The sequence below is a fragment of the Lingula anatina genome, chromosome 5 (genome assembly GCF_051362555.1).
Source record: "Lingula anatina isolate TDL-2025a chromosome 5, LinAna3.0, whole genome shotgun sequence".
Lineage (NCBI taxonomy): Eukaryota > Metazoa > Brachiopoda > Lingulata > Lingulida > Lingulidae > Lingula > Lingula anatina.
Genome location: NC_141771.1, coordinates 7,107,192 through 7,131,778, shown reverse-complemented (window position 1 = coordinate 7,131,778; position 24,587 = coordinate 7,107,192). Strand labels below are relative to the sequence as shown.

At 37.1% G+C, this 24,587-nt stretch overlaps 1 protein-coding gene and 3 long non-coding RNA genes across 6 annotated transcripts; 2 read left to right on the top strand and 2 right to left on the bottom strand.

Annotated features, from left to right (window-relative positions):
• The first annotated feature begins 8,814 nt into the window (after window positions 1-8,814).
• LOC106165566 (uncharacterized) lies at window positions 8,815-10,163 on the top strand. 2 transcript variants are annotated; one of them, XR_015334468.1, is made up of 3 exons: window positions 8,815-9,521; window positions 9,694-9,828; window positions 10,022-10,159. It is a non-coding gene; the product is annotated as an uncharacterized LOC106165566 (long non-coding RNA). The 2 variants fall into 2 exon arrangements; XR_001238720.3 differs by having other exon boundaries at window positions 8,823-9,521; window positions 9,694-9,800; window positions 10,022-10,163.
• A 539-nt stretch (window positions 10,164-10,702) lies between these two features.
• LOC106165572 (uncharacterized) lies at window positions 10,703-11,907 on the bottom strand. The gene is made up of 3 exons (XR_001238721.3): window positions 11,503-11,907; window positions 11,139-11,225; window positions 10,703-10,872 (listed from the first exon to the last, which is right to left on the bottom strand). It is a non-coding gene; the product is annotated as an uncharacterized LOC106165572 (long non-coding RNA).
• A 2,448-nt stretch (window positions 11,908-14,355) lies between these two features.
• LOC106165610 (glycoprotein-N-acetylgalactosamine 3-beta-galactosyltransferase 1) lies at window positions 14,356-24,502 on the bottom strand. 2 transcript variants are annotated; one of them, XM_013543867.3, is made up of 5 exons: window positions 24,343-24,502; window positions 23,509-23,790; window positions 22,551-23,071; window positions 21,630-21,783; window positions 14,356-16,242 (listed from the first exon to the last, which is right to left on the bottom strand). In XM_013543867.3, the coding sequence occupies exons 2-5, from the start codon at window positions 23,740-23,742 to the stop codon at window positions 15,814-15,816; spliced, it is 1,338 nt and encodes a 445-aa protein (XP_013399321.1). In that variant the 5' UTR covers window positions 23,743-23,790; window positions 24,343-24,502; the 3' UTR covers window positions 14,356-15,813. The 2 variants fall into 2 exon arrangements, with proteins under 2 accessions (XP_013399321.1, XP_013399330.1); XM_013543876.3 differs by lacking the exons at window positions 21,630-21,783; window positions 22,551-23,071; window positions 23,509-23,790; window positions 24,343-24,502 and adding exons at window positions 18,104-18,774; window positions 20,130-20,440.
• Window positions 20,250-22,950, top strand: LOC147761564 (uncharacterized). Its single transcript, XR_015334469.1, has 2 exons — window positions 20,250-20,421; window positions 20,970-22,950. It is a non-coding gene; the product is annotated as an uncharacterized LOC147761564 (long non-coding RNA).
• Window positions 24,503-24,587: the final 85 nt, after the last annotated feature.

Genomic DNA, 24,587 nt, shown 5'->3' with positions numbered 1-24,587 from the left:
ATAACCTCATGAACGGAACAAATGGTAACTTATGGATTAGGAATGGGCCATCAGAGAGCGAGCAATTATTGCATTTTTGGAATCACTGTGAAAATCAACATGTGTGCAATGCAACTAGGTCCCCGAATGTGAATCATACCATCACCGTCACTATTTCCGACAACGAGTTGGTGGTATTCATCAGGGAAAGCGTTATCACTTCAGAAAAGCCGCCACAGAGTTCTTTGGGAGGCAGCGGGTTTCGAATCGAACTGCATGGAAGAGAAATACTCACGTGTCCAGTGACGGACTTTTACAACGGCACTTATATCGCTATTTGTCCAAAAATTACTGGCTGTGTCAAAGGCACAGTGTATTTTGACTATACTGGATTTGAAGCATACAGGCATCACCAACGGCCTAAGAAGCATATGCGGTTTGAGGATTTATGTTGGCCAAGAAAAATCCACAAGGTGATACGTATTTTTGAAATATGCCCCGACAAAACAAGAACAGGTCTGAGAACAAATAACAAGTCAGGTTTTTGCAAGTCTAAAACGCTGGATGAATTCATGATGGGACGCTGGTGGAATGATAGGGGGAAGTTATACTGGGGATCGTCTGATGGCTGTCCATTTGAACTCATGTCTTATAAAGAGCTTCTACGGTGTTATGACAGAATTGATTTAACAATAGTGGGCGATTCTCATGTTAGGAGATTTAGTGAGTATCTAAGAAGCATCATTTTGAAACAGTCTCGAGCAGCAAAACGGATATTCAGGTGGTCCCCATACGCCAAAGAAATGCCAGCACATATTTCATCTGTGGCGAACTCTCAAAATCGATCTCAAAATACAAATCAAGTTATTCTGTTAAATGTTGGAATTTGGGCAAATGTTTTTGAGAGCAGCAAAAAGTTTCTGCAACAGGATGTTCCGGTTTTCCTCAAATTTCTATCCACTTTACAAAAGAAAATGAAGCCACGTGCACCACGCCTGATTTATCTTAATATTCTCCCAAGTCCCTGTGGGGAACAAGACTCAAACTATTACATGTTGGCGGCTGTTAATGAGATATTTACTCGACAACTTCAGCGATACGGTGTTGAGATTGTGGATGGTTTTTACGTGGCCAATCCTAGAATGACTGACGTTTGTGACAGCCACCACTTTCTTTGCAGTAAGTCCATGAATAACCCGGACTTGTACAGAAATGAAATTGGATTGACAATTTCTCATTTAATATTCAAGCTGATGTGTAAGCTATAACAGGGAAATACATATATTTTGTGATGATAGCCATGATTTGAGGTATCAACCAACACAGGCCATGCAAGTACATGTAAGTCGGTAGGGAATGGGAAACCAATTTATATCCAAGATGACAATCACCAGGGTCATAGCCTCCGGGGGAAGGGGGGGGGGGGGCGGGGGGGGGGGCTGTCACAAGTTGGTGTCAATTCTGTGAGAAAATGCACTCATGGCCACTAGACATTCATCCCCCTCCTACACCCTCCCCCCTCGGGGGCTTCGCCCCCTCGTGTCCGCTTACTGCCCCCCTGGCATTTTGGTCAGGCTACGGCCCTGGGATAACTTTCATATTTAAAAACCATTGTACACTGTAAGTGTATTGCCCGCTAGTAAATGCTTACGTTCATATAGTCCGTTGGTAATATCCCACAGTGACATTCATCACATGTACATGCACTAGTACGGTACAGAGCACTTGGTAGCAGCTAACGCAGTGGCGGCTGTAGAGGGAGTCAAGGAGAAACTTGCGAGACTTTTACATTTGATCACAGTGTCCTGGATATGAAAGATACATTCTTGTATGGCGGTAGGTGACGCTTTCTATGACACTCTGGTGATGCAATTAAGCGGGCTGTGTGTTGAGTTGCATTGTCATGTTGCAATCTAAAATTGTCTCTGTATATCCCTCTTGCGAACGGCTCCAGGTTCTCCTGGAGAATGTCTCTGTATCTGGCAGTGTTAAGGTTTTCATCCAGAGGAAGCAATGGGCAAATGCCCTTTCTGCAAATGGCACCCCAAAACTTGTACAGAACCACCTCCTCCAGCTATGAGAGTGCGTAGGCTCCCTGGGGGGAGGCTGTTAACTGAAAATATCCAGGAAACAATAGCTTATCCGACAAAACAACATTCAGCTGATGCCACAGCCAGCAAGAAGCCCAGATGCAAACCCAATTGAGCACATGTGGGACGAACTTGGTCGTGCTATTCAGAGGAGAAACCCTCCCCCTGCAAATCTAGATGAACTGCGAGATGCCCTTCAAGATGAATGGACCAGAATTCCTCTCCAAAGTGTTGTGACTCTAGTTCACAGTATGCCACGCCGTTTGGCGGCCATTATCCAAGCTTGGGGTGGGCATACCCGCTATTGAGATTAATAATGAACTCTGAAGATGTTTCTTGACAATTTCCCCTAATTTCATATTAATTGTCAATCACAGTATAAATTTATGTTTAATTTTTCACTTGGTACTGTTATGTTAAAAAATAATCTTTTTGGGGGCATGAGAAAAAAAAACCTAAATAAATTAACGCTTTTTTCACATTTGCATTGGTTGTTTCTCCTTGACTTAACCAATCCTCCAGCTTCACATATTTAACAATATAAACAGTATTAATTTGGTAATATCAATAATAATGAAAGAAACAGGGCGATATGCATCCCAAAATTTCCGTGCACCAACCATTTTGGGCAAGAGTGTATAAGGTATTCTATTCGTGATATTTTTATCACTGTAAATTTTCTTGGAAAAATACTATTTCCCTGCTGCTTTGCAGGTTATGTAGAAATAGAAAGCATATCTTTGTGATATATTTAAAATGCGGATAATATACCTTTAATATCACCGACGGTGTTCAATTTTATTCAAGGGTGAAACTGGCAAAAAATAAAAAATCGAGATTTTTTTCTCGTCCTTTATGTTCATTGACTCATCGTGCATCAGATTCTAATAATAAATAAATCATTATTTAAAACGGATACAAGTTGACATTCCGGTTTAGTTTTAGATGATTTATAAATTGAAATCAAAGGGAGCAGGCAGACTGCGGCAAATTTAAAGTAACCAAGCTGGAAGGCATCGCTGTGAAATACTCTACTTCACCCAGGAATCAAACATCCATCGAGTTCATACAAGTATATGTCAAGTTTGAGACATGGGACTGCATAAGATTATCCCGATTATTGGATGCGCATGTGTTGCAATAGTTATATACGTAGGAATTATTTTTATTTTGAATCGACAACATTTTGGTCTCTTTGGGATTGATTTGGAGAGATTCACGACAAAAATATTTTCAAAACATCTGAGAAACTTTGTTTTGAAGCAAGATGATCGTCGAGACCGCAACAAAACGGATAATTAAGTGGTCCCCGTTCACTAATAATCCAATTAAACGCATCACATCTGTGATGAATTCTACAGGTCAAGCACACAATAAAAATCAAGTTATTCTGGTAAATTTAGGAATTTGGGCAAACGTTTTGAGAGCAGCAAAAAGTTTCTGCAACAGTATGTTCCCGTTTTTCTCAAATTTCTATCCACTTTGCAAAAGAAAGTGAACCCACATGCGATGCGTGGATGGTTTTTACGTCGCCAATCCTAGAATGAACGAAGTTTTTGACAGCCAGCATATCCTATGTAATAAGGTCATAAGTAATCCAGACTGTACAGAAATGACGTTGGGAAGACACTTGCTTATTTAATGTTCAAGCCGATGTGTAAGCCATAAGGAAAAATGCATGCAACCAATGATGGCATTTCATTTTTTATGATAGTACAAATCTAAAACTGGAAATAAATAGAGGGAGAGGGTAAAAAATTGAGGTAGATGCGTACTGCGATTATCCAAGCTTGACATTGTGATACGCGTGAGTTGCTCGTTTAGATGAGGAAATGTCTTTAAAAAGTGAACTTGCAAAGTGAACACACACACATGGTTTTTAAATGCCATTTCATGCAAATAACTTTGCTACACAATATTGACAAAGCACCTTCCACACTCTCATTCACAAACGTGTAATTAATATAAAATACATCCCTTGCAAATTATGTACAAAAATGCACGTAAATTTACGTTTAAGTAGAGCTTAGGAGGCTGTGTTGATTTTTATAGCGATCACTGTATATGTTACACTGCAGATTTTTTTAATATTTAGTAAATGAAAATAGCACAAACACCATCACCTTCCAATCATATCAAGACTTTTTCTACATTTTTCCATGTCTGTATTAGACCCGCTGCATTTTACGAGACCAGTGGGCACAAGGACTGAAATCTATTTTCTCATGTTTTTCCCCCCAAGGACTTTTGCAAGCATCCCTTACAAGCATCTGTTAGTTTGAAAAAATCAACTTTAAGCTTCACACAGTTGCATATGAGAGGCATTACACAAAGTACTCCCTGAAGTTCAATTTTCAAAAAATATACTGGTGATCTAGCTGGAATGATCACTATTTCCAAAGGAGATTTCCAAGGCAATTTACACAAAGTAAAAACTACATTCTTATTGAAATTCTTACAGTCAGTCAGTCAGTTGGGCACTTCGTCCTTATAACGGGGAATTGGGGAGCCACTACAGAAATACCATGGCGGATTACATTGACTTTCATGTTAAATGTGTAAAAATAAAATGCCCGTGTACAAATCAAATATTTAATATTCAAATATTCAGTCACTCAGGGCTCAGTCATAATTCATGGACCTTACACGCACAATCTGACTGAATTCACCAATAACAGACATTTCATACATAATCTCTCTTAAGTCTCTATTAATGGATGTTATACATGCAATCTGACTAAAAACAAGGCAGAAAAGATTGAGTTATGGAACTTAATAAGATTTTGATGGTTATCGGATGTACAAGTGCATGTATCACGGTACTCATTGTGTGCATGGGCACTAGACTTTTATTTTTGGATCAACAATATATTGGTCCATTTAAAAAGGATTTGGCAAGAAATGCCCGGAGAAAATATCTTCAACACAACGAGGAAACCTCAGCCAGACTAATGTATGTGAATGGTGGAAAATACAACCTCATGAACGGAACAAATGGTAACTAATGGATTAGGAATGGGCCATCAGAGAGCGAGCAATTGTTTTATTTTTGGAATCACTGTGAAAATCAACATGTGTGCAATGCGACTCGGTCCCCGAATGTGAACCATACCATCGCCGTCACTATTTCCGACAATGAGTTGGTGGTATTCATCAGGGAAAGCGTACTCACTACAGAAAAGCCGCAACAGGCTTTGCGTAACCCTGGGTTGACAGCATTAATTTACAGATAAAAACAGTATCGACCGAGAATTCAACATGTAGGCTCACACGTGCATTGCCACCTTCTTTTTGTTATTGTTGTCTGCCGTGAGGCAGGTTCAGCGTCCCTCTCGATCGTCAGCCCTTCGTTTGATCTCACAACAACTTTCTTTCTTAATTCTTATGCCAGTGGTCGAGCATTGTCATTCTCTTTCTTCCACAGCGTCTTTTCCTATTTAACCTGCCTTCAAAGACCCCCCCCCCCCCCCAACAATTCATGAGGTTTCATAACGTGACCAATCTATTTCTTCTGCCGATTATAGATAATCTCTATCAAAGATTTCCTTTCGTTCATCCCAAGCAGTACTTTCTTATTTTTACCCTATCTGTCCAAACACGGAGTTAAGGCAGCCATATATCATATCTTGATCATTACCATTACGGGGTTATACGTACGTACATGTATCTCTTTGTCATCAGAGTTCACTGTACTTTTTACTACGTCGAAATCCACTTTTGCATTAGCACCTGGAAATACTAATATAATCCCTTCCTTGTCCTTTCAATAACCTTTTTGATTGTAGAATCTCCAATCTGAAATCATTTATCTCCTCCTATTCATTATGAGTAAACCACCTCCGGACTAAGATGAAGACGGAGATAAATGAAAATTGCGTAATACTCAGGTTTAACGTGTATCTTTGGCTAAGAACTGTGTATAAATTTTCTAAAAAGCTGCAGGCGCCACAGTCTTTGACTCAATATAGACTCGTTCGTCATAGTTGGTACTATAGTGGGAGGAGTTTGCCCAAAGAATTTTCATCTATATACCAAGTGAAAACATATAGCCTTCTACATGTACGTGCATATGTTCCAAGTGAAGACATATAGTCATCTACTTGTATATGTTCCAAGTGAAGAGATGTGATCTTTGGCATCACTGCATGAATTATACTTCTATCCAGGAAAATTACTGACTGAGTTTGAATTATGGAACTAAATGGGATTTTGTTGGTTATCGGATGTACAAGTACGTGTATCACGGTATTCATTGTGTGCTTGAGCACTCGACTTTTATTTTCGGATCAACAGTATCTTGGTCTCTTTAAGAAGGATTTGGCAAGAAATGCCCGGAGAAAATATCTTCAAAACGACGAAGAATCCTCAGCCAGACTAATGTACGTGAATGGTGGAAAATATAACCTCGTGAACGGAACAAATGGTAACTTATGGATTAGGAATGGGCCATCAGAGAGCGAGCAATTATTTCATTTTTGGAATCACTGTGAAAATCAACATGTGTGCAATGCAACTAGGTCCCCGAATGTAAATCATACCATCGCCGTCACTATTTCCGAAAACGAGTTGGTGGTATTCATCAGGGAAAGCGTTATCACTTCAGAAAGTGAGTATCTTAGAAGTTAGTGAGTATCTAAGAAGCATCACAGTTTCAAAAAGATGATCGTCATGAGAGTAGACAAATAAGGAAACAATTCGAGACCGCAACAAAACAGATATTTTAAGTGGTCCCCTTTTTCAAATGATACAATTAAAAACATTTCATCTGTGATGAATTCTGCAGGTCGAGCACAAAATACAAATCAAGTTATTCTGGTTAATTTTGGAATTTGGGCAAATGTTTTTGAGAGCAGCAAAAAGTTTCTGCAACAGGATGTTCCGGTTTTCCTCAAATTTCTATCCAATTTACAAAAGAAAATGAAGCCACGTGCACCACGCCTGATTTATCTTAATATTCTCCCAAGTCCCTGTGGGGAACAAGACTCAAACTACTACATGTTGGCAGCTGTTAATGAGATATTTACTCGACAACTTCAGCAAAACGGTGTTGAGATTGTGGATGGTTTTTACGTGGCCAATCCTAGAATGAACGAAGTTTGTGACAGCCACCACTTTTTATGTAGTAAGTGCCATGAATAACCCGGACTTGTACAGAAATGACATTGGGAAATCTCTCGCTCATTTAATTTTCAAGCTGATGTGTAAGGCATAAGGGAAAAATGCATGCAACCATTGACGGCACTATTTTCATGATGTAACATATCTAAAACAAGAAGTAAAGAGAGGGGGAGGGTAAAAGAAATTGTGTAATTTACGTGTACTGTGAACAAACACTCAAGTGGCTCGTTAAGATGAATAAATATCTTTAAAAAACGTGAACTTACAAAGAACACACACATTTCATTTCATATAAGCAAATACAAGACAATTGGCACACAATGATGATGAAGCACCTTCCAAACACACTCATTAACATACATGTAATTAGAATACATCACTTGCAAATTATGTACAAAAATATATGTAAATCTATGTTTAAGTAGAGCTTAGCAGACTGTGTTGATTTTTATAGCCATCATTTCATATGGTATACTGCAGATTTTTCTTTCAAATTTAGTAAATAAAAATAGCACAAACCCCACCACCACCTTCAAATCATGACTACATTTTCCTATCTCGTTATTAGACCAGCTGCTTTTCACGAGTGCAGTGGGTACAAGGAGTCTGTACTGAAAAACTATTTTCTTTTTATTTCCCCAAGGATTTTTTACATGCACCCCTAATGGGTAGCTCTTAATTCTGTCTGCACAGAGTGAGTTTCTTTAGTTAAAGGAGCAGTAGATTAATGCCTACATGGCCTATACTGTTGTCTGAGTATCCAAATGAAAATAGGCAACAGTTTACTTCTAAGTCTACAGAGCAACTGTGAAAGGTATAAAAACTCCAAGCAATTTTTAACCATCATTAACTCGTAAAGCGAGTCAAATTTATTTTTTTGATAAGTGTATACACAGCATCTTACATACCTCATAAATATGTAAATAGTAATTTTTTATCAATTCATTGATGAAATTATTTTCTTACTAAAAGTAAATTTCTTCACCTGCTTAATGTTTTCTTTGTTAAAAATAACGTGTATGTCAAACATCCCCCTTTCACCTGGCAATTTTAAAAGAGGAACGAACCACAGTATTGACTAGATTCTGATATGTGGCAACATACTTTTCTACTTTCAAGCCTTCTTTTAGAAAAGTCGCCTTTTTAATACGAGAGAATCTGGTACATTACAAATTGGATCTAGAGCTTTGGGCACCTTGCATCAATCAGCAAAATAAACCACCTGCGGCAAATTTATAGTAACCGAGCTCAGATGTTACAAACGTCACATTGTCACACAGTCACAAAAAAGACTTTAGAGATTGGAGTTTGGCCAATAGGTGGCGTTGAGACATACTTTTTCGTTAATCAGTGGTCAGTTCATAGAAAAACAAAAATTATGAATTTATTATAGGGCCATGTCAAGCGATGTGTTTAAATCAGCTTTAAAAGAGAGTTGAATACGTTTAAAAGATGGCATGCCGAAAATTGACATTGCTCGCGCTCGCAGTGGATAAAATAGGATACGATAAGTTGGTATTGGTTCATATCTTCTCTTTAAAGTAAAAACTGTAGCCTTCTTGCAAAAAAGTTTAATTTTTAGGAGTCTGGCCCAAACCCGGGTGCTCGAATTAAGATTCATGACCAATTCTAAAATGTACCAGTAGGTGTTGCACTTCCATATAAAACTTCTGTGGCGCAACTTTTCATATTTGCATATTTGTTTTTCATTTTATACAAAGTAGTCGTCGTCACGTAAGTTTATTTCACAAATGACAATTGATCTAGGCTTACCAACTCCTCTCATCAACAATGTACATGTACCAGTACCTAGTTGTTGTGCAAGGTGTGAGGATTTGCTGTATTTTCTTTCCTCATGCTGGCCTACCACGTGACGGGATGTTTAAAGAAGGACGGAAGTACATACGTTTTTTTATGTAGTCCGATGGTGTATTTTTTTTAAATACAACTCGCCGAAAGCGCGACTTCAATACGTACACTAGTGACCTATTTATAGCGCATTGAATGTACGGGTTCTCACCTGTGAAAACCGCTCGTTTGGAGGAAGGCTGGAAATAGCCGAAATCGAGGCCACTGCGAGGTGACGTCAGGGGTATGGCCTACATGTACACTGTCTGCGACCGAGTTGGTAGGGAGATTCACGTGTCGGACTATGGTCTGGACGACGCAGTATGATGAAAGTAATGAGGCGAGCACGGCAAGCGTCTGAAGCTTGACACAGTCGGTACTCCCTTACAAATCTGAACCCTTTCAGTCAGACTCTGAAGACGAGGGAGACGGCGGTGCCACTGGCGTCACTTCCAGTTTACAAGTTCTATATTTACTTCCTTAGTGGTGAGTAATATAACATTAGAAGTATTATGCAAAATACTTCAGGGATAGGAGCAAAACGTAACATTTTGAATTAAATAAGTTATGTAAAGTATGTCTACATGTCTGACATACATATATGCCATGTGTTACATAATTTACCAGTGTTTTTTATTTATTTATTTATTTTTTGTAGAAAGGTGGTGTTTGTTTTATCACCATGCACTCAGGATTTGATCAGGCCTGTCTAAGTCCCTATACATTGGAAATCGCATACTTTTAGCACAGGAAGTAGTAATTCAAGTAAATCATACAGTAAATCAGACACATGGTACATGTAATCATATTCAATCAGTTACTCAAGCAATACTACCATCAGCACAATCCTGAAATTCTCTAAATCTTCGTCTTATATTTTATTGAAATGTTTACATTGCTTTTTATTCACCCGAATGGAATATATAATATTTTGTTTTCATTTATTTTCATGAAACTTACTGGGCAATTGTATTATATTCTTTCAGGAAATACAGGGGTATCTTAACATATCTTATTGCCAAGTGGTGTGGCGGTGCAGATTTTTTTGGGGGAAAAGAATGCAGGGTCCCCCTAACTGCTTGTGCATTGATTAAGATTAGAAGCATGCTTACATCAAGTGGACATCACTCAGAGTTAAAATTGCCTAACTTGGATTTACTTCTATTCCATTAACTTGCACGAGGACTGAAGTGACCTAGAGTTGATCTTGTATAAAGAAATGGTTAGTCATCAAAGAATAAAAAATATATATGCACATTTATCACAAGTGCCAGATAGAAACCTTCATAGTAAAATCTTGTCCAGCTTTTCCATTATATTAAGTCAGTTTTTTTTTTCATTTTTCCACACTACTATTATGGGATAAGATAAAAGAAGTTCAAATTGAATTTATATGATTATCTCACAGTATACGTACTTTATTATACACATTTCATTTTCTAGTTTATTGCACAATGATTTTAGACTTCATGACATATAAATTAAGGCTTGAACTCTACGTTTCACATAGTACAAATGCATATAAAATATTCATATCATGTAAAATGTTTTCATGTTTTGCTTTCATATACTGAAGTGTGTCAAAATTAATTATGAACATAATCTCTCCCTTGGTGCCTCTGTGGACCCTATAACATTTTGGTTCTTAGTCAAATATACATAGAAATTTCCAAAGCTTGCAAAAGAGCTGCCCTTCACTTGTTAAATCGAGACATAGTCTCACAAAATTGTGGTCTCCTGTACTGTGCTGTCAAAGGGGGTGGGGCTATTCCCACCAGAGGTATGTCACTGAATTTTCTTCAACGGTCTTCAACGGTCAGCAGTCAGTGGACAAAACCTAAAACGATGTACTTTTTAAGTAATTAAAATGATTAAAATAAAGTAATTCAAATCCGTTATGAACTCAATTCAATGTAAATCCTGAGCGAGTGCTGCTGAAGAGATTTGTCAGAGGCATACATGATGTGACCAGAATATTCTGCATATGACATATTGCATTTCTGTTTGTCTGGACACCTGTGGCAACAATAACAATAATAATAAATACAACTGTCATAAGTTAAAGCACACAAAATGAAATAATTTATAATGAAGCTTTCTCACCTTTACATTGAAGTTTAGGCTTAGACTGAACAGCAAATGATCTTGGACCTTCATTCCCTTCAGCTGGGTCCCTCTTGTTACTAGTATCTGAAAATATAAGAAAACATTCTACGTATATGTGGACAGGCTTAGTAACACAATTCAAATCTTTCCTATTAAAATACGCTCGCACGCAGAGAAGTTAACTATATAGGTAAGGTAAAAAGAAAATCTGAACAAGTGATTTAATAAATCTCCACAGCTTCTGCCCTTTACTGGTAAACTGAATGTCATCATTTAGTTTCAAATCATATAAACTTATCATAAATAAAAAAGTAATGGAAGTACTTATGGAAGACTGAATTCTCATTACAATCTATGATACCTTGTGCCTCTGTATGATGAATATCTTGGTATGCAGGCGAGTGGTCGTAACTATCTCTGTCAGCAAAAATTTACATTTCTTCTTCTTTTTCAATGTTTTTCAATTGTCGTTACTGTATCAGGTAGCGCGAATCTCAAATTGTTTCTCACATATCCGCATCGTCTTCGACCGCAGATCAAAATCTTTACGTGGCACGCAAACAAAATTGATCCACTGTCTTCTCAATTTCTATTTTTTACCCGAAAGAAATGAAACAAAACTTCGTCAATATAGCAACTAGTACTGTTGCCTCCATGCACCACACAATAGCGTCCTTTGCCTCTCTTCAACTTGTTTCAGTTAGAATGATGAGAAACAAACCGCTTCAAACCATTCAGCAGTGAAGCGAGTATACCAAACAGGTTACGTCATTTCCGTTTCAGCGAGTGTTATGCAGTCGCGTTCAGGTGTGTTGTTTTGCATTATCGTCAATTACACCGCATCAGGCTATCGCTCGGAAACGGGATTCCCGGGACTCGAATATTAAAAAATTACTCAGTCGGACTACATAAAAAAAAAACGTATGTACTTCCGTCCTTCTTTAAGATTTGGCATATTGAATCAAGGACATTCTCTGCTATCTAGTACATACAGTGTATACGGGATATTAGTCTGGCAGGCATCGCTGAGATATGCACTCCTTCTTCCAGGAATCAAACGTCCATCGAGTTCATACATATATGTGTCAAGTTTGAGACATGGGACTGCATAAGATTATCCTGATTATCGGATGTGCATGTCTTGCAACAATAATATATGTGGGTATTCTTTTTATTTTTGATCGACAACATTTACATCTCTTTGGGATTGGTTTGGATAGAAATTCGCGACAAAAAAATCTCCAAAAAATCGACGAAAACTCAGTCAGATTAAAATACGCGAATGATGGTAAATTTGACCTAATGAAAGGAACAAATGGCAACTTATGGATTAGGAATGGGCCATCAGAGAGCGAGCAATTGTTGCATTTTTGGAATCACTGTGAAAATCAACATGTGTGCGATGCGACTAGGTCCCCGAATGTGAACCATACCATCGCCGTCACTATTTCCGACAACGAGTTCGTGGTATTCATCAGGGAAAGCGTTATCACTTCAGAAAAGCCGCCACAGAGTTCTTTGGGAGGCAGTGGGTTTCGAATCGAACTGCATGGAAGAGAAATACTCACGTGTCCAGTGACGGACTTTTACAACGGCAGTTATATCGCTCTTTGTCCAAAAATTACTGGCTGTGTCAAGGGCACTGTGTATTTTGACTATACTGGTTTTGAGGCATACAAGCATCATCCACGGATTGGTGTGCATCGCTTTTGGGAGAAGATATGCTGGCCAAATAGAATCAACAAGGTAATATCTACTTTTAATAAATGCCCCGAAAAGAAAGGGGCAGTGTTGGAGACAGATTACAAGCAAAGTTCTTGCAATTCTAAAACCCTCGACGATTTTATGATGGGACGCTGGTGGAATGATGGCGGGAAGTTATATTGGGGATCGTCTGATGGCTGTCCATTTGAGTTCACGTCTGATAAAGACCTCTTACGGTGTTATGACAGAATTAATATAACAATAATCGGCGATTCTCACCTTAGGAGAGTTAGTGAGTATCTGAGAAGCATCATTTTGAAACAGTTTCAAAAGGATGTTCGTCATGAGAGTAGAAAAATAAGGAAACAATTCGAGACCGCAACAAAACAGATATTTAAGTGGTCCCCTTTTTCTAATGATACAATGAGACACATTTCATCTGTGATGAATTCTGCAGGTCAAGCACTAAATACAAATCAAGTTATTCTGGTTAATTTTGGAATTTGGGCAAATGTTTTTGAGAGCAGCAAAAAGTTTCTGCAACAGGATGTTCCGGTTTTCCTCAAATTTCTGCCCATTATGCAAAAGAAAATGAGGCCGTATGCGCCTCGCTTGATTTATCTTAATATTCTCCCAAGTCCTTGTGGGGAACAAGATTCAAACTATTACATGTTGACAGCTGTTAATGAAATATTTACTCGACAACTTCAGCAATACAGTGTTGAGATTGTGGATGGCTTTTACGTGGCTAATCCTAGAATGAACGAAGTTTGTGACAGCCACCATTTTTTATGTAGTAAGGCCATGAATAACCCGGACTTGTACAGAAATGACATTGGGAAAACTCTCGCTCATTTAATTTTCAAGCTGATGTGTAAGCCATAAGGGAAAAAATGCATGCAACCATTGACGGCACTATTTTCATGATGTAACATATCTAAAACAGGAAATAAAGAGAGGGAGAGGGTAAAAGAAATTGTGAGATTCACGTGTACTGCGAACAAACACTCAAGTGGCTCGTTAAGATAAATAAATATCTTTTAAAAAACGTGAACTTACAAAGAACACACACACACACACATTTTTTAAATTTCATTTCACATAAGCAAATACAAGACAATTGACACACAATGATGAAGAAGCACCTTCCAAACACACTCATTAACATACATGTAATTAGAATACATCACTTGCAAATTATGTACAAAAATACATGTAAATTTACGTTTAAGTAGAGCTTTGCAGACTGTGTTGTTTTTTTTAGCCATCATTGCATATGATATACTGCAGTTTTTTTTTTCTTTTTCAAATTTCCTCAAGGATTTTTGCAGGCACCCCTTATGGGTAGCTCTTAATTCTGTCTGCACAGAGCGAGTTTCTTTATATTAAATGAGTAGTAAATTAATGCCTACATGGCCTATACTGTTGTCTGAGTATCCAAATGAAAATAGGCAACAGTTTTCGTTCTAAGTCTACAGAGTACTGTGCACTGGATATAAACTCAAAGCAATTTTTAACCATCATTAACTCGTAAAGCGAGTCAAATTTATTATTTGTTTTTTGATAGGTGTATACACAGCATCTTACATACCTCATAAATATGTAATATATATATTTTTTCAATTATAGTTCATTGACGAAATTATTTTCTTACTAAAGTCAATTTCTTCTTCAACTACTTAATTTTTTCTTTGTTAAAAAATAACGTGTACGTCAAATATCCCCCTTTCACCAGGCAACTTTAAAAGAGGAACCACAACATTGACTTGATTCTGATATGTAGCAACATCCTTTTTTTTTACTTTCAAATCTTTGCTTGCTTTCAGAAAAGTCGCCCTTTTAATACAAGAAAAGCGGGCACATTACAAAACGGATATAGAACTTTGGGCACCTTGCATTAATCAGCAAAATAAACCATTGTACTTCATTTGGACATGTTCAACTTTTTCTGTAAATATTTTTAACATTTAATTATACAATATAAATATACATTAAAAATAGTGTTTAAAATATTTCTGTATGTACAGCTAACTTCATAAGTTACACCAATATGTCTCATTTAGAAAGATTACTCCACATCTTCACTGCTAAATATGTTAACAGTTTCATTTTAAAAAAATTCATATAGCTGCCTATATTGTCCTTACACTCAAGATAATAATTTTACAAAATCATCACAATTCTTGGAAGAGATAACATGTCACATGCTGGTCCCGTATACAAGCATCTGATGGTTTGAATAAATTAATTTTTTTAAGCTTCACACAGTTGCATATGAGAGGCATTACACAAAGTACACCCTGAAAGTTCAATTTTCAAAAAAGATACTGATGATCTAGCTGGAATGATCACCTTTTTCAAAAGAGATTTCCAAGACATGGGAATTTACATAAAGTAAAAACTACATTGTTATGGTCTGTCAGTTGGGCACTTTACCTTTGTAACAGGGAGTTGGAGTGACAGTACTGAACAACTATGGTGGATTACACTGACTTCTATGTTAAACGTGTCATGCTTTGTGAGATGATATATTTTATGGCATTACCCAACTTGCTGGTTGCTAACTAAAGGCATGTGAATTCCACCTAACTGTAACAATGGTGACAGTGTATTTTTCCATCTTTGGGAACATTGTGTGAAGACCATAACAAGGTAGACCAAAAATGCAATGCCTAATTCAACATCATTCACCACTTTAAAACAATAAATTACTGGGCTGTAAACTGACACCAGCATGAAGATACTACAAGGTATATATGAGTGGTTCAAACATGGGGATTCACATGTTGGCTCACATGTATAAGCATGCATGTGTGTTTGACTTTTACATGTGCTTCCATGTTTTAGTCTTTGTGTGTGTTTGTGTATGTAGTATGAGTGTACAGTAGGGATGGTAAGGAGATGTCTAGGAAATTTCACCACCCACCCTACTCTATAAAATGGTCCATCAAGCTGCCACCTAGAGCTACTAACTGCCATGTTGATTTACAGATTTTGACACAATTTTCACTAGTTTCTCAGGAGAATTTTTGCCCAATGTATGTGAGTCGCCTGCATTTTTAAACTTTATTTCACCCTGTTGATTTTCTTCTTTCTTCAACCTGTTATCCTGTTTATCTTCTACATCCTCTCTTGCTTTATCACTAGCACTTTGAGAGTCTGTCTTTTTGTCTAAAGCGCCTTTGTCTAAATCCTGTTCAGATTTTCCATCAACCACTGATGGCTTGTCTTGGACCCCCTGCTGTGTGAGTCTGTCTGTGTGTCCTTCCTGTGGGAGGACCAGCTTGGTGCTGACACCATGTGGTCTTAAATGGTAGATCAAGTATTCCATCACATACATCATATTGGGAGAGATATAGTGAAATGAGATGGCGTAGTCACTGCAACACTCTGGACCCTGTGGGAAAAGAACCAGAAAAATTAATATGTTACAGACTGATACTAAAAATTTGAGAACAAATGTAATAAAATGATATTTTTCTTCTGAGGGGATGTGACTTGTTGGCAGCATAACTGAGCAATATCTAAAACAGAAAAGAAAAACACCATATATATTTAAAACAATTTTCCAGCTGACTTTTAAATTTTCAAAATGTTTAGAATAATGTGCATATAATATGGTAATATATAAAATGTCCATATAATATTACTAATTCATACTCAATACATTAAATGCCTGTGTACAAAACAAATATGAAGTGTATATTCAGTCATTTAAGGGCTCAGTCATTATTCATGGACCTTACACCCACAATCTGACTGAATTCACCAATAACAGACATTTCATACATAATCTCTCTTAAGTCTCTATTAATGGATGTTTTACATGCAATGAGCTAAAAATATTCACCACTAATAAGCCCACATGCTATCTATCTATAAATACACCAAAGACCTGAAGCTAATTATAAGCAGGACAGGAGAAAACCTCTTCCCTCTCCTTTGTAAGAGGCAGAGAACCAGGCTGCATTCAGTCAATGAAATTTAACAATAAATGTTTACTGGTAAGTTTGAACTAAAGCCCCCCCCCCCCATTCCCCCCAGTGACAGTGTAAGGCTGGAGTTGTTATAATATGCAATGGGACTGGATTTATTTCCTCTTATTTGACAAGGAAGGGAATGTACAAGTAAACTAAATGATAATGTAATATTAGTTCAGTTCTATATAACCCAAATGAAACATGTAACACATATACAATTTTAGCAATCTACCTGTAACAGACAGCCATTTGCAGCAACAAAAACTGAACATTTTTCATTTTTTTCCACCAACATCCACCCCAACAATCGGTAAATACTTTCAGGATGTGTGCGTGCTTAGAAAATTGTTTCAGTCCTATAGTACCTTATTTTACTATGCAATGAACATCTAACTTTTAAATGAAATATTCATAGCATTTCCTCTGTATGGTCATTGAGGAAGCTGGCAATAAAATTCAAAGTTCACTGTCTCTGTATAATCACCTACTTGCACTAAGACCCCTTAAGAATGCCAGAGGCTTGAAGCCCTGTTGGACACGTAGACAAGAGGAAGAAATGACTAGACTTGCCATGGGGCAGACAATAAAATACCCTAAATATTTATTGTCTGTCCTGTGGTAATTTTATAACTAAATGTTAGTATTTGGAATGAGCTGTTATGCGGTGAATTTGCATCTTTTCATTACATTAGTAATGTTAATGATGGTTTGATAGTGCAAATAAACAGCAAGTGCATGACAAGAGGTGTTTGTCACACACAGATGTTTCCCTGGCAGGACAAATTGTTATGTATTTATTGGTCAGACAAGATTTTTCTGTTGTAGGTCAATGTGACTTATACCTTAAACATACTGATCTCAAAATCAATTTACTCAGTGGTCATCTACATGTGATGACAAACCTCTCTCCCAAATATGAGGACAGTAGACCAATTTGTTCTTTGTTTATTTGTCAGACAATTTCTTGTTACAGATTACCTGTCAGACTGAATAAAATGTGCAAAGCAACATATCCCCACTTCTTTGAAGGGTGGGCATAATAATGGTAAGAAGTTCATCTCTTTAGAAGAGAAAGAGAAAACCTGTTTTACCCATGATATTTAATGTGTATCTTTAACTTCCTTCAATTTCTTTCATATCTATAAAAAGACAGGAAAATAAATCATGCTACCAATAGTAATGGTTATTAACTTTTTGGAAAATAAAAATCTAAATTCTTCATAAACATATTACACAAATCTAGCTCCACATTCACTGTCCATATATAAAATAACAAACCTCTTTATAAGGATAATAAGAATAGGTAAATATCCAGTTGCCTCTTGGAATATAATTAGGTATCAGCACATGTTCTGGTTGAAATGGATGGAACGTTTCCCGACCCAACTTGTCCCTGCTGTCCAACGCCATCACCCCAAGTTTCTCCATGCAAACTCCCATGTTGAGGTCTTCTGGTCCAGTCCCACCTGGACATTTAGACGTGTCGTCCAGTCCCTTGACCACAAAGAGCTCCAGGGCGGCCTTGCTTAAGACGTACCCGGCACCACCACTCATGTAACCCTGATCAATATAAGGCTTGAACCGCCTGCCTATGTAATAAGGCTTGTCTGGGACGAAACGTTTCAACAACAAGCGTAAGTTTTCCATCACAACAAAAGTGTCATCGTCCACCTTGAAAAACCAGTCAAAGTCTTTGAAGTGGTGCTCATAGACATACTTGAAAGCCTCACGAGTTTTTCGCCACAAATTCGACCTTCCTTCTCCCACTGGGAGTTTGATGACGGGAAGGAGGAGGTCAGCCTTGGAGCTCATGAAGAGGAGTTTATTGCACCGCTTGCCCCATGTGGCCTTGACATGCTGCGCCTTCGACTCAAAGTTATCTGGGGATGTCATCACCCAGCATAGGACTTTCACCTCATTGTAAAGTTTCCTGGCGGGCGAGTCTGGGTCTAAAATCAAACAAAACACATTATGAATCCTGGGATTGGGAGCATCTTGGGGATGGGGAATGCGCCGTCATTGGTGCCTCCTGTAGAGGGCACCACTCAACATTTTTATATCAGTGAAAGCAAGAAGGGTGCAACATTATTGTTTATGTACACTTCCATTATTTTTTGACAAAAATATTTATAATAATGCCTTGTATTTTTAAATGAGTTCATGATTAAGTGATTTGATAAAGGTGTTAAATGTTTAGACAGACACAATTAACCCAGTGCTTGACATAGAGGCTATTTCTTGAATAAATTTATTTAGACCTGTTAAATATAGTACTAGTATTAAATTTTCAAAGTAATTTCGATAAATTGCAGTACATTAAGCCATGCTAAGTCTTTTAATTCAACCCTATACTTAAAATCATGTGACACCTACAAAACATAACTACATCAAAGAACCATTTATTCACCACGACTCAGAGGACTTACTGCACAAACAGTTACTACACATCTTAAATACCAGGGTGATACAAAAATGTTTGAGTCATAAATCCGCAAGTCGTGTTTTCAACAGAAAGAGATACAGCCACCTTGTGTTTGCATAGGCTGATTGTGGGGCTATAAATGTGGCAGTGTTTGTTCAGGCTTTGAATACGTGTTCAGTGTAAACTCACTCACTATCAACATTACTAGTGCTCTCAAAGGACAGTTGCATGAATATTTTACAAAGAAGGGCCTACTATACTAGTAGCTAGATAAGATTTTTGTAGGGCTGCTAAGAAATTATAAGGCAATGCTGCACCAAAGAAATTTGTAGTGATACTGATTTATATCTTAATTATATAGAGAATATGTCTGTCTAAATGCATGTAATTGGTCATTATCTGAGGCTTAAATAATTCAGTCTTAAAGCTTGCAATAATTTAATATGAATTGTGAGATATGTGACCCACTGGCATTAAATGGGAAGCAGGGGCATAGACCTGTAAGTTATGAAAATTGACTATATCTTATTGCGTGTTCTGCCCCCAGTTACACACATTTATATACTTTGCATGTGGCAGTTTATGAACATTGCCAAGAATCGAAATCTTACTGTGATAAAGGGCATCTTTGAATATTAATTCTGGTTTTTGCTTTAGTTAATGCATTAACGTCTGACAGTGATAAAAACTTTCTTGTAGTGCTATGTAACAAGGAAGACGTTACAAATAATTGAGAAACGGGAGAGGTGGCTACCAACAGAAGCCCCTTTCATTGATATCTAGGAATTGCAGGACTACACATCCCTCAGTAGCATATTTTGTGCCTCTTCAATACCTGACACGTAGTTCAATTTGAATGTCGTGACCCGTAGCATTACTTACCGGAGTCGTGCATTTCTTCGTCGTGCCACTTAACGGGGTCTCTCGGTCCCGCATCGTCTCCCACCGGCTCTTGATGGCTGAAAGGGTCGTCCGGGACAAATTTCGACGACTTAATCCATGTTTTCTTGTCATGAGCCCTGTCGGAGGACATAGACCAGTAGGTGGCCACAAAACCGAAGAAAATGCCCACCGTAAATGACACAGAAATACGGCCACTCCATTTCAACATGCTGTTGTATCGGTGGACAGTTACGCTTGACGTAGTGCGATATATCCAAGACGAGAACAATCGGTAACTCACAACTTTTCAATAAATATGACACTTACCACACAGTTAAAATCTATAATACATATATGCAGAGATGTGAAGCTTGTAATAACTCTCAATGTGATTCAACTAAACCTCTGTCAATTTTCATACATTTACATAACTGTATTAATTCACGTGATACTGGACTGTGTTATTACAATGCATTCATGAATAATTTATAAATAAAGATAGACTAAAATTATAACATTTTTATGGCACAAAGGTCTGAACGTAAAGTCTATATGTGTGCGGCTTTTAAAATGTAATTCTATTTATTTATTTATTTATTTATTTATTTATTTATTGTTTCAAATTGTTGATCAAAAGGGAAGGAAATCTTTGTACATGTACAGTGTATAAATGGGAATATGGGTGCCAGTCTAGGTTACAACCCTTACAGAACGTAAAATGTTGCCAGAGTACTCCCGCAACTGAAAGCCTTTATTGTTGGTAAGGGAACATAGACAAACTATCATGCTGAGTGGTAAAACTTTAATTCTGTTACCTCAAAAAAGTCATCTTAATTCCAGTAGAAGTCCACAGAATAAGTAGGTTGACTAACTAGCCGAAGAGTGAAGACCATTATTACAAGGTAGTTTCAAACCAGTATGTACTAGGCATTAAATCTTTTTTACTACTTAAGATTGAACAATAATATCAGAATCTCAGGGTAATGGAATATATACAGGTATGTACATTATATAATGGTAGATTAACTGTCTGTATTTCACATTAAACCAAACACACCTTCCTGATATCAACAATTAACAACAACAACAACAGCAACATAATAATAATAATAACAACAAAAATAATACTAATAATAACCATTTGCACAGAGAAATGCAAGCACAATCCATAAAAAGTTGATGAAATTTGATAATAAAAAAAAACTGACTTTTCAAATTTTATACAATAATTGTAAAAAGAAATGTTATGAAGTTTAACATGGTTCATATTCCCTTGCAATTCAGTTAGCAAAAAATTATTAGGCTAATTAATACAGATGTGATAGGCACACACTGCTTTTTATTCTATTAGATATATTCCAATACTGCTAAACTATTTAAATCTACCAGTAAATGCAAAAACCAATAATTTCAAAGGTTTTATGATTACTAGCATGCTGATTTCCAAAACATTGAGTGTATCATGTAAAACAAGAGTATTTACATTATACTAGTACTTACATTTTTACTAATATGTTGACTTTTGTACCAGTAGGCGTTGTTCCAGTTAATATGACCCGGAATGAGGTGTTCTTCAGGGGTGTAGACTAGGAATCTTGCCCGCCCCAGGGTGTCAACTGTATCCCCTGGGATCACATGGTATTGCTTCAGACACCTTGAACAGGAAAGTTCTTATTTAATATATTTGTATATATTAAGACGTATTTGGTAAATGACTGTAAATGACTGTAAATCCCCAAGATGCTTCCAATCCATTGACTGAGGTACAAAAAGAAGTTCCCCATTACACGTATCACAAGTAGCTGTGAAAGATGTCCAAAATGTAAGCTTTTGTTAAGAGATATGATCATCCTGTATAATAAATGCATAGATTTGATAAAAACTGTTTGCTTTTGGTTTGAGATAATTTCATTTTTTAAAATATTATTTAAAACATTGTATCATACTGATAAAACTGATGATAACTTTTATTTTGATAACTTCCCAATGTATAATGCACCAGTATCAAGCTGAAAAACATATGCAATCAATTCAGTTATATTGCTCACATTTTTGTTCACTTATAACCTGGTACATGTACTTGTATGCCCATGCAGCAAAACTAGAAAACCCTTTTGGATAAGGTAATTTTTTTTCTTTTGGTAATGTTCAACAGAGCCATGCAGTTATTGCATTTCCAAAATGTATGTAAATATTTTTAATTGAATGTCACAAATTATTTTAGCCTCCTATCAATGACCCGTTTTCTGAAGAAAAAAATTATATAACTATTATCATAGGTGACTAGAGCAGCTCATGTCATTAAAATTTCTATCCAAAAAGCAGCTAATCAAAACACTGAAGATGGACACAGCACAGAATACTCAATGCAAAAAGCAATTTACAGTCATTTACCAAATAATGAATATTTTAAAGAATTACCTTGCTAGCATGATGTCAGCCGTGCCTGAGTAGGGGCACAACTGGTCTTTCTCTATGCCCTGATACAGGATATCTAACGCACCTCTACTGATCACAAAGCCAGCCTGACCCAAGTTATATAAACTCCGCCATTCTTTATACACGTGGCCGAAATAATGGGGACTTGTGGCATTGTACACAGATACAAAATAACGCAGATTCTCCACAACAGTGAAAGTGTCTTCCTCGGCCCTGTAAAACCAGTCATATTTGTCTCTGTAGAACACGTGCAGGTGTTGAAGTGTCTCTTCCATGGCGTTCCAGGTGTCAACTTTGTGCTTGAGATCGATGACGGGCACATCTTTGTGCTCTAGAGGAGTATTTTTGTGTTTGAAGACGAGCAGTTTGTTGCAGCGTTTTCCCCAGGTTTCCCAGAGAGCTTTGACTTTTTTGTCCAAGATACATTCTTCTGTGCATAATATCCAGCAGAGGATGGGAGTGGTATCGTACAAGTATTTGTCTTCTTTTTCCAGCTTTAATGTCTGCAAAAGCAAGATACTAGTACAGAATTTTTGGTTTTAAGTAGCTAGTACAAGAAGAACAAACCAGAATGTGTTTTCAAGGGCAGGGGGTGGGGCTGATCTAGATATGAAGATTTCCTTCAGCTTCGGGAGGAATATGTTGAAACCCATACAGTAACTATAATAATAATGATCCATATTGCCTTTAAAGAGTCATCAACTTAAACACTGTATCCTCCCTTAGGAGATGAAAAAAAAAGAAAAAAAGGCAGAATTCCAACTGCTCTTCAATTTATTCTACACTAAAAATTCATCAAAATTTTTGTCACCTGAAGCAAATCTCGTTTTCCAATAATACAGAATGCAGGCAAGTTACCACAGTGTGGCACACATTGTACCTGTGCATACATGTGTAGACTAATTTAAGGTTAGTGTAAAGAATTGCTTACAAAACACACCTTAGCAAGATCCTTTTCCTCCACCTTGAAATCATGAACCTGAAAAAGTCCTCTGTTCTTCAACCAATGTTTATACAGTGTTGTGTGTGGCAGCTTCTGTTTCTTTATAGAAGCTGAGGCTTGGGTTAGGCTGTCATATTTCAAGAATATGAAGGCACACAGAGCTCCAATCAAGGATGCCAAGACAAAAGTCACTGTTGTAGATGAAAAGAGAAAGCGCCTCACTGCTGCCATAAGTAAATTGCCTTTTTATTGTACTAGCATGTTAAGTGTTCGGTAAAACTGAAAAAGAGAAAAAATGTATTTATAAATGTGCAATATACATGTATATTAATTAAGTACTATTTGGCAAGAGGAAACTGTGCAAGATGGTTTGCACTTGACATCATGCACAGCAAGTTAAGCCCGTTTTGCTAGTAGCATGGATTCTGGAATTTTTATCCTTTTTTATATTTCATTAAAATGTTTTTAAAGAAAATTAACTCTGGCCACACCTACAAGTAAATGTAGTAACTTTAAGAGTCTCAGCTACCGTTTACCTAGTTATTCATATTTGGCTTTAACATTGGTCACAATACAAATCGTTCTTCAATAACAGTATTTAGCGGTGGTTTGCTGGTCTATAAAAACAAAGCACATGAAGATAGCGATGGAGACCCCGCCCTCCCCCCCCCCTCCTTCCTGCATCTCATACTCTACAGTACTCCAACAACCATGCATTCACAAACACACGCGCAAGCGTACAGTTCCTCCCCAATCATTTCAGCCACTCCAAGCAAAATCACGTGAGCATGAATGTAGAAATGTGTAAATAGTATCAAATGCAATACTTACTCTAGATATTTGTTAGGCTTTACTAAAACACCTCCTTCTCCATGGGCGCAGACATGTTTTGATATTTTCTATTTCTGTCCTAGAGGGCGCTTTACAAGAAAATATAAATTTTCCTGAAATTTACAAAGTTTCATGTTATATAGGCAACATTTACCGAAAAGTATCGCTTGAATTAGAGTAATAACTTTGTTAATTACTTCACAATGTAATGATTCGCTGAATGATTCATATCATGATATAACCTT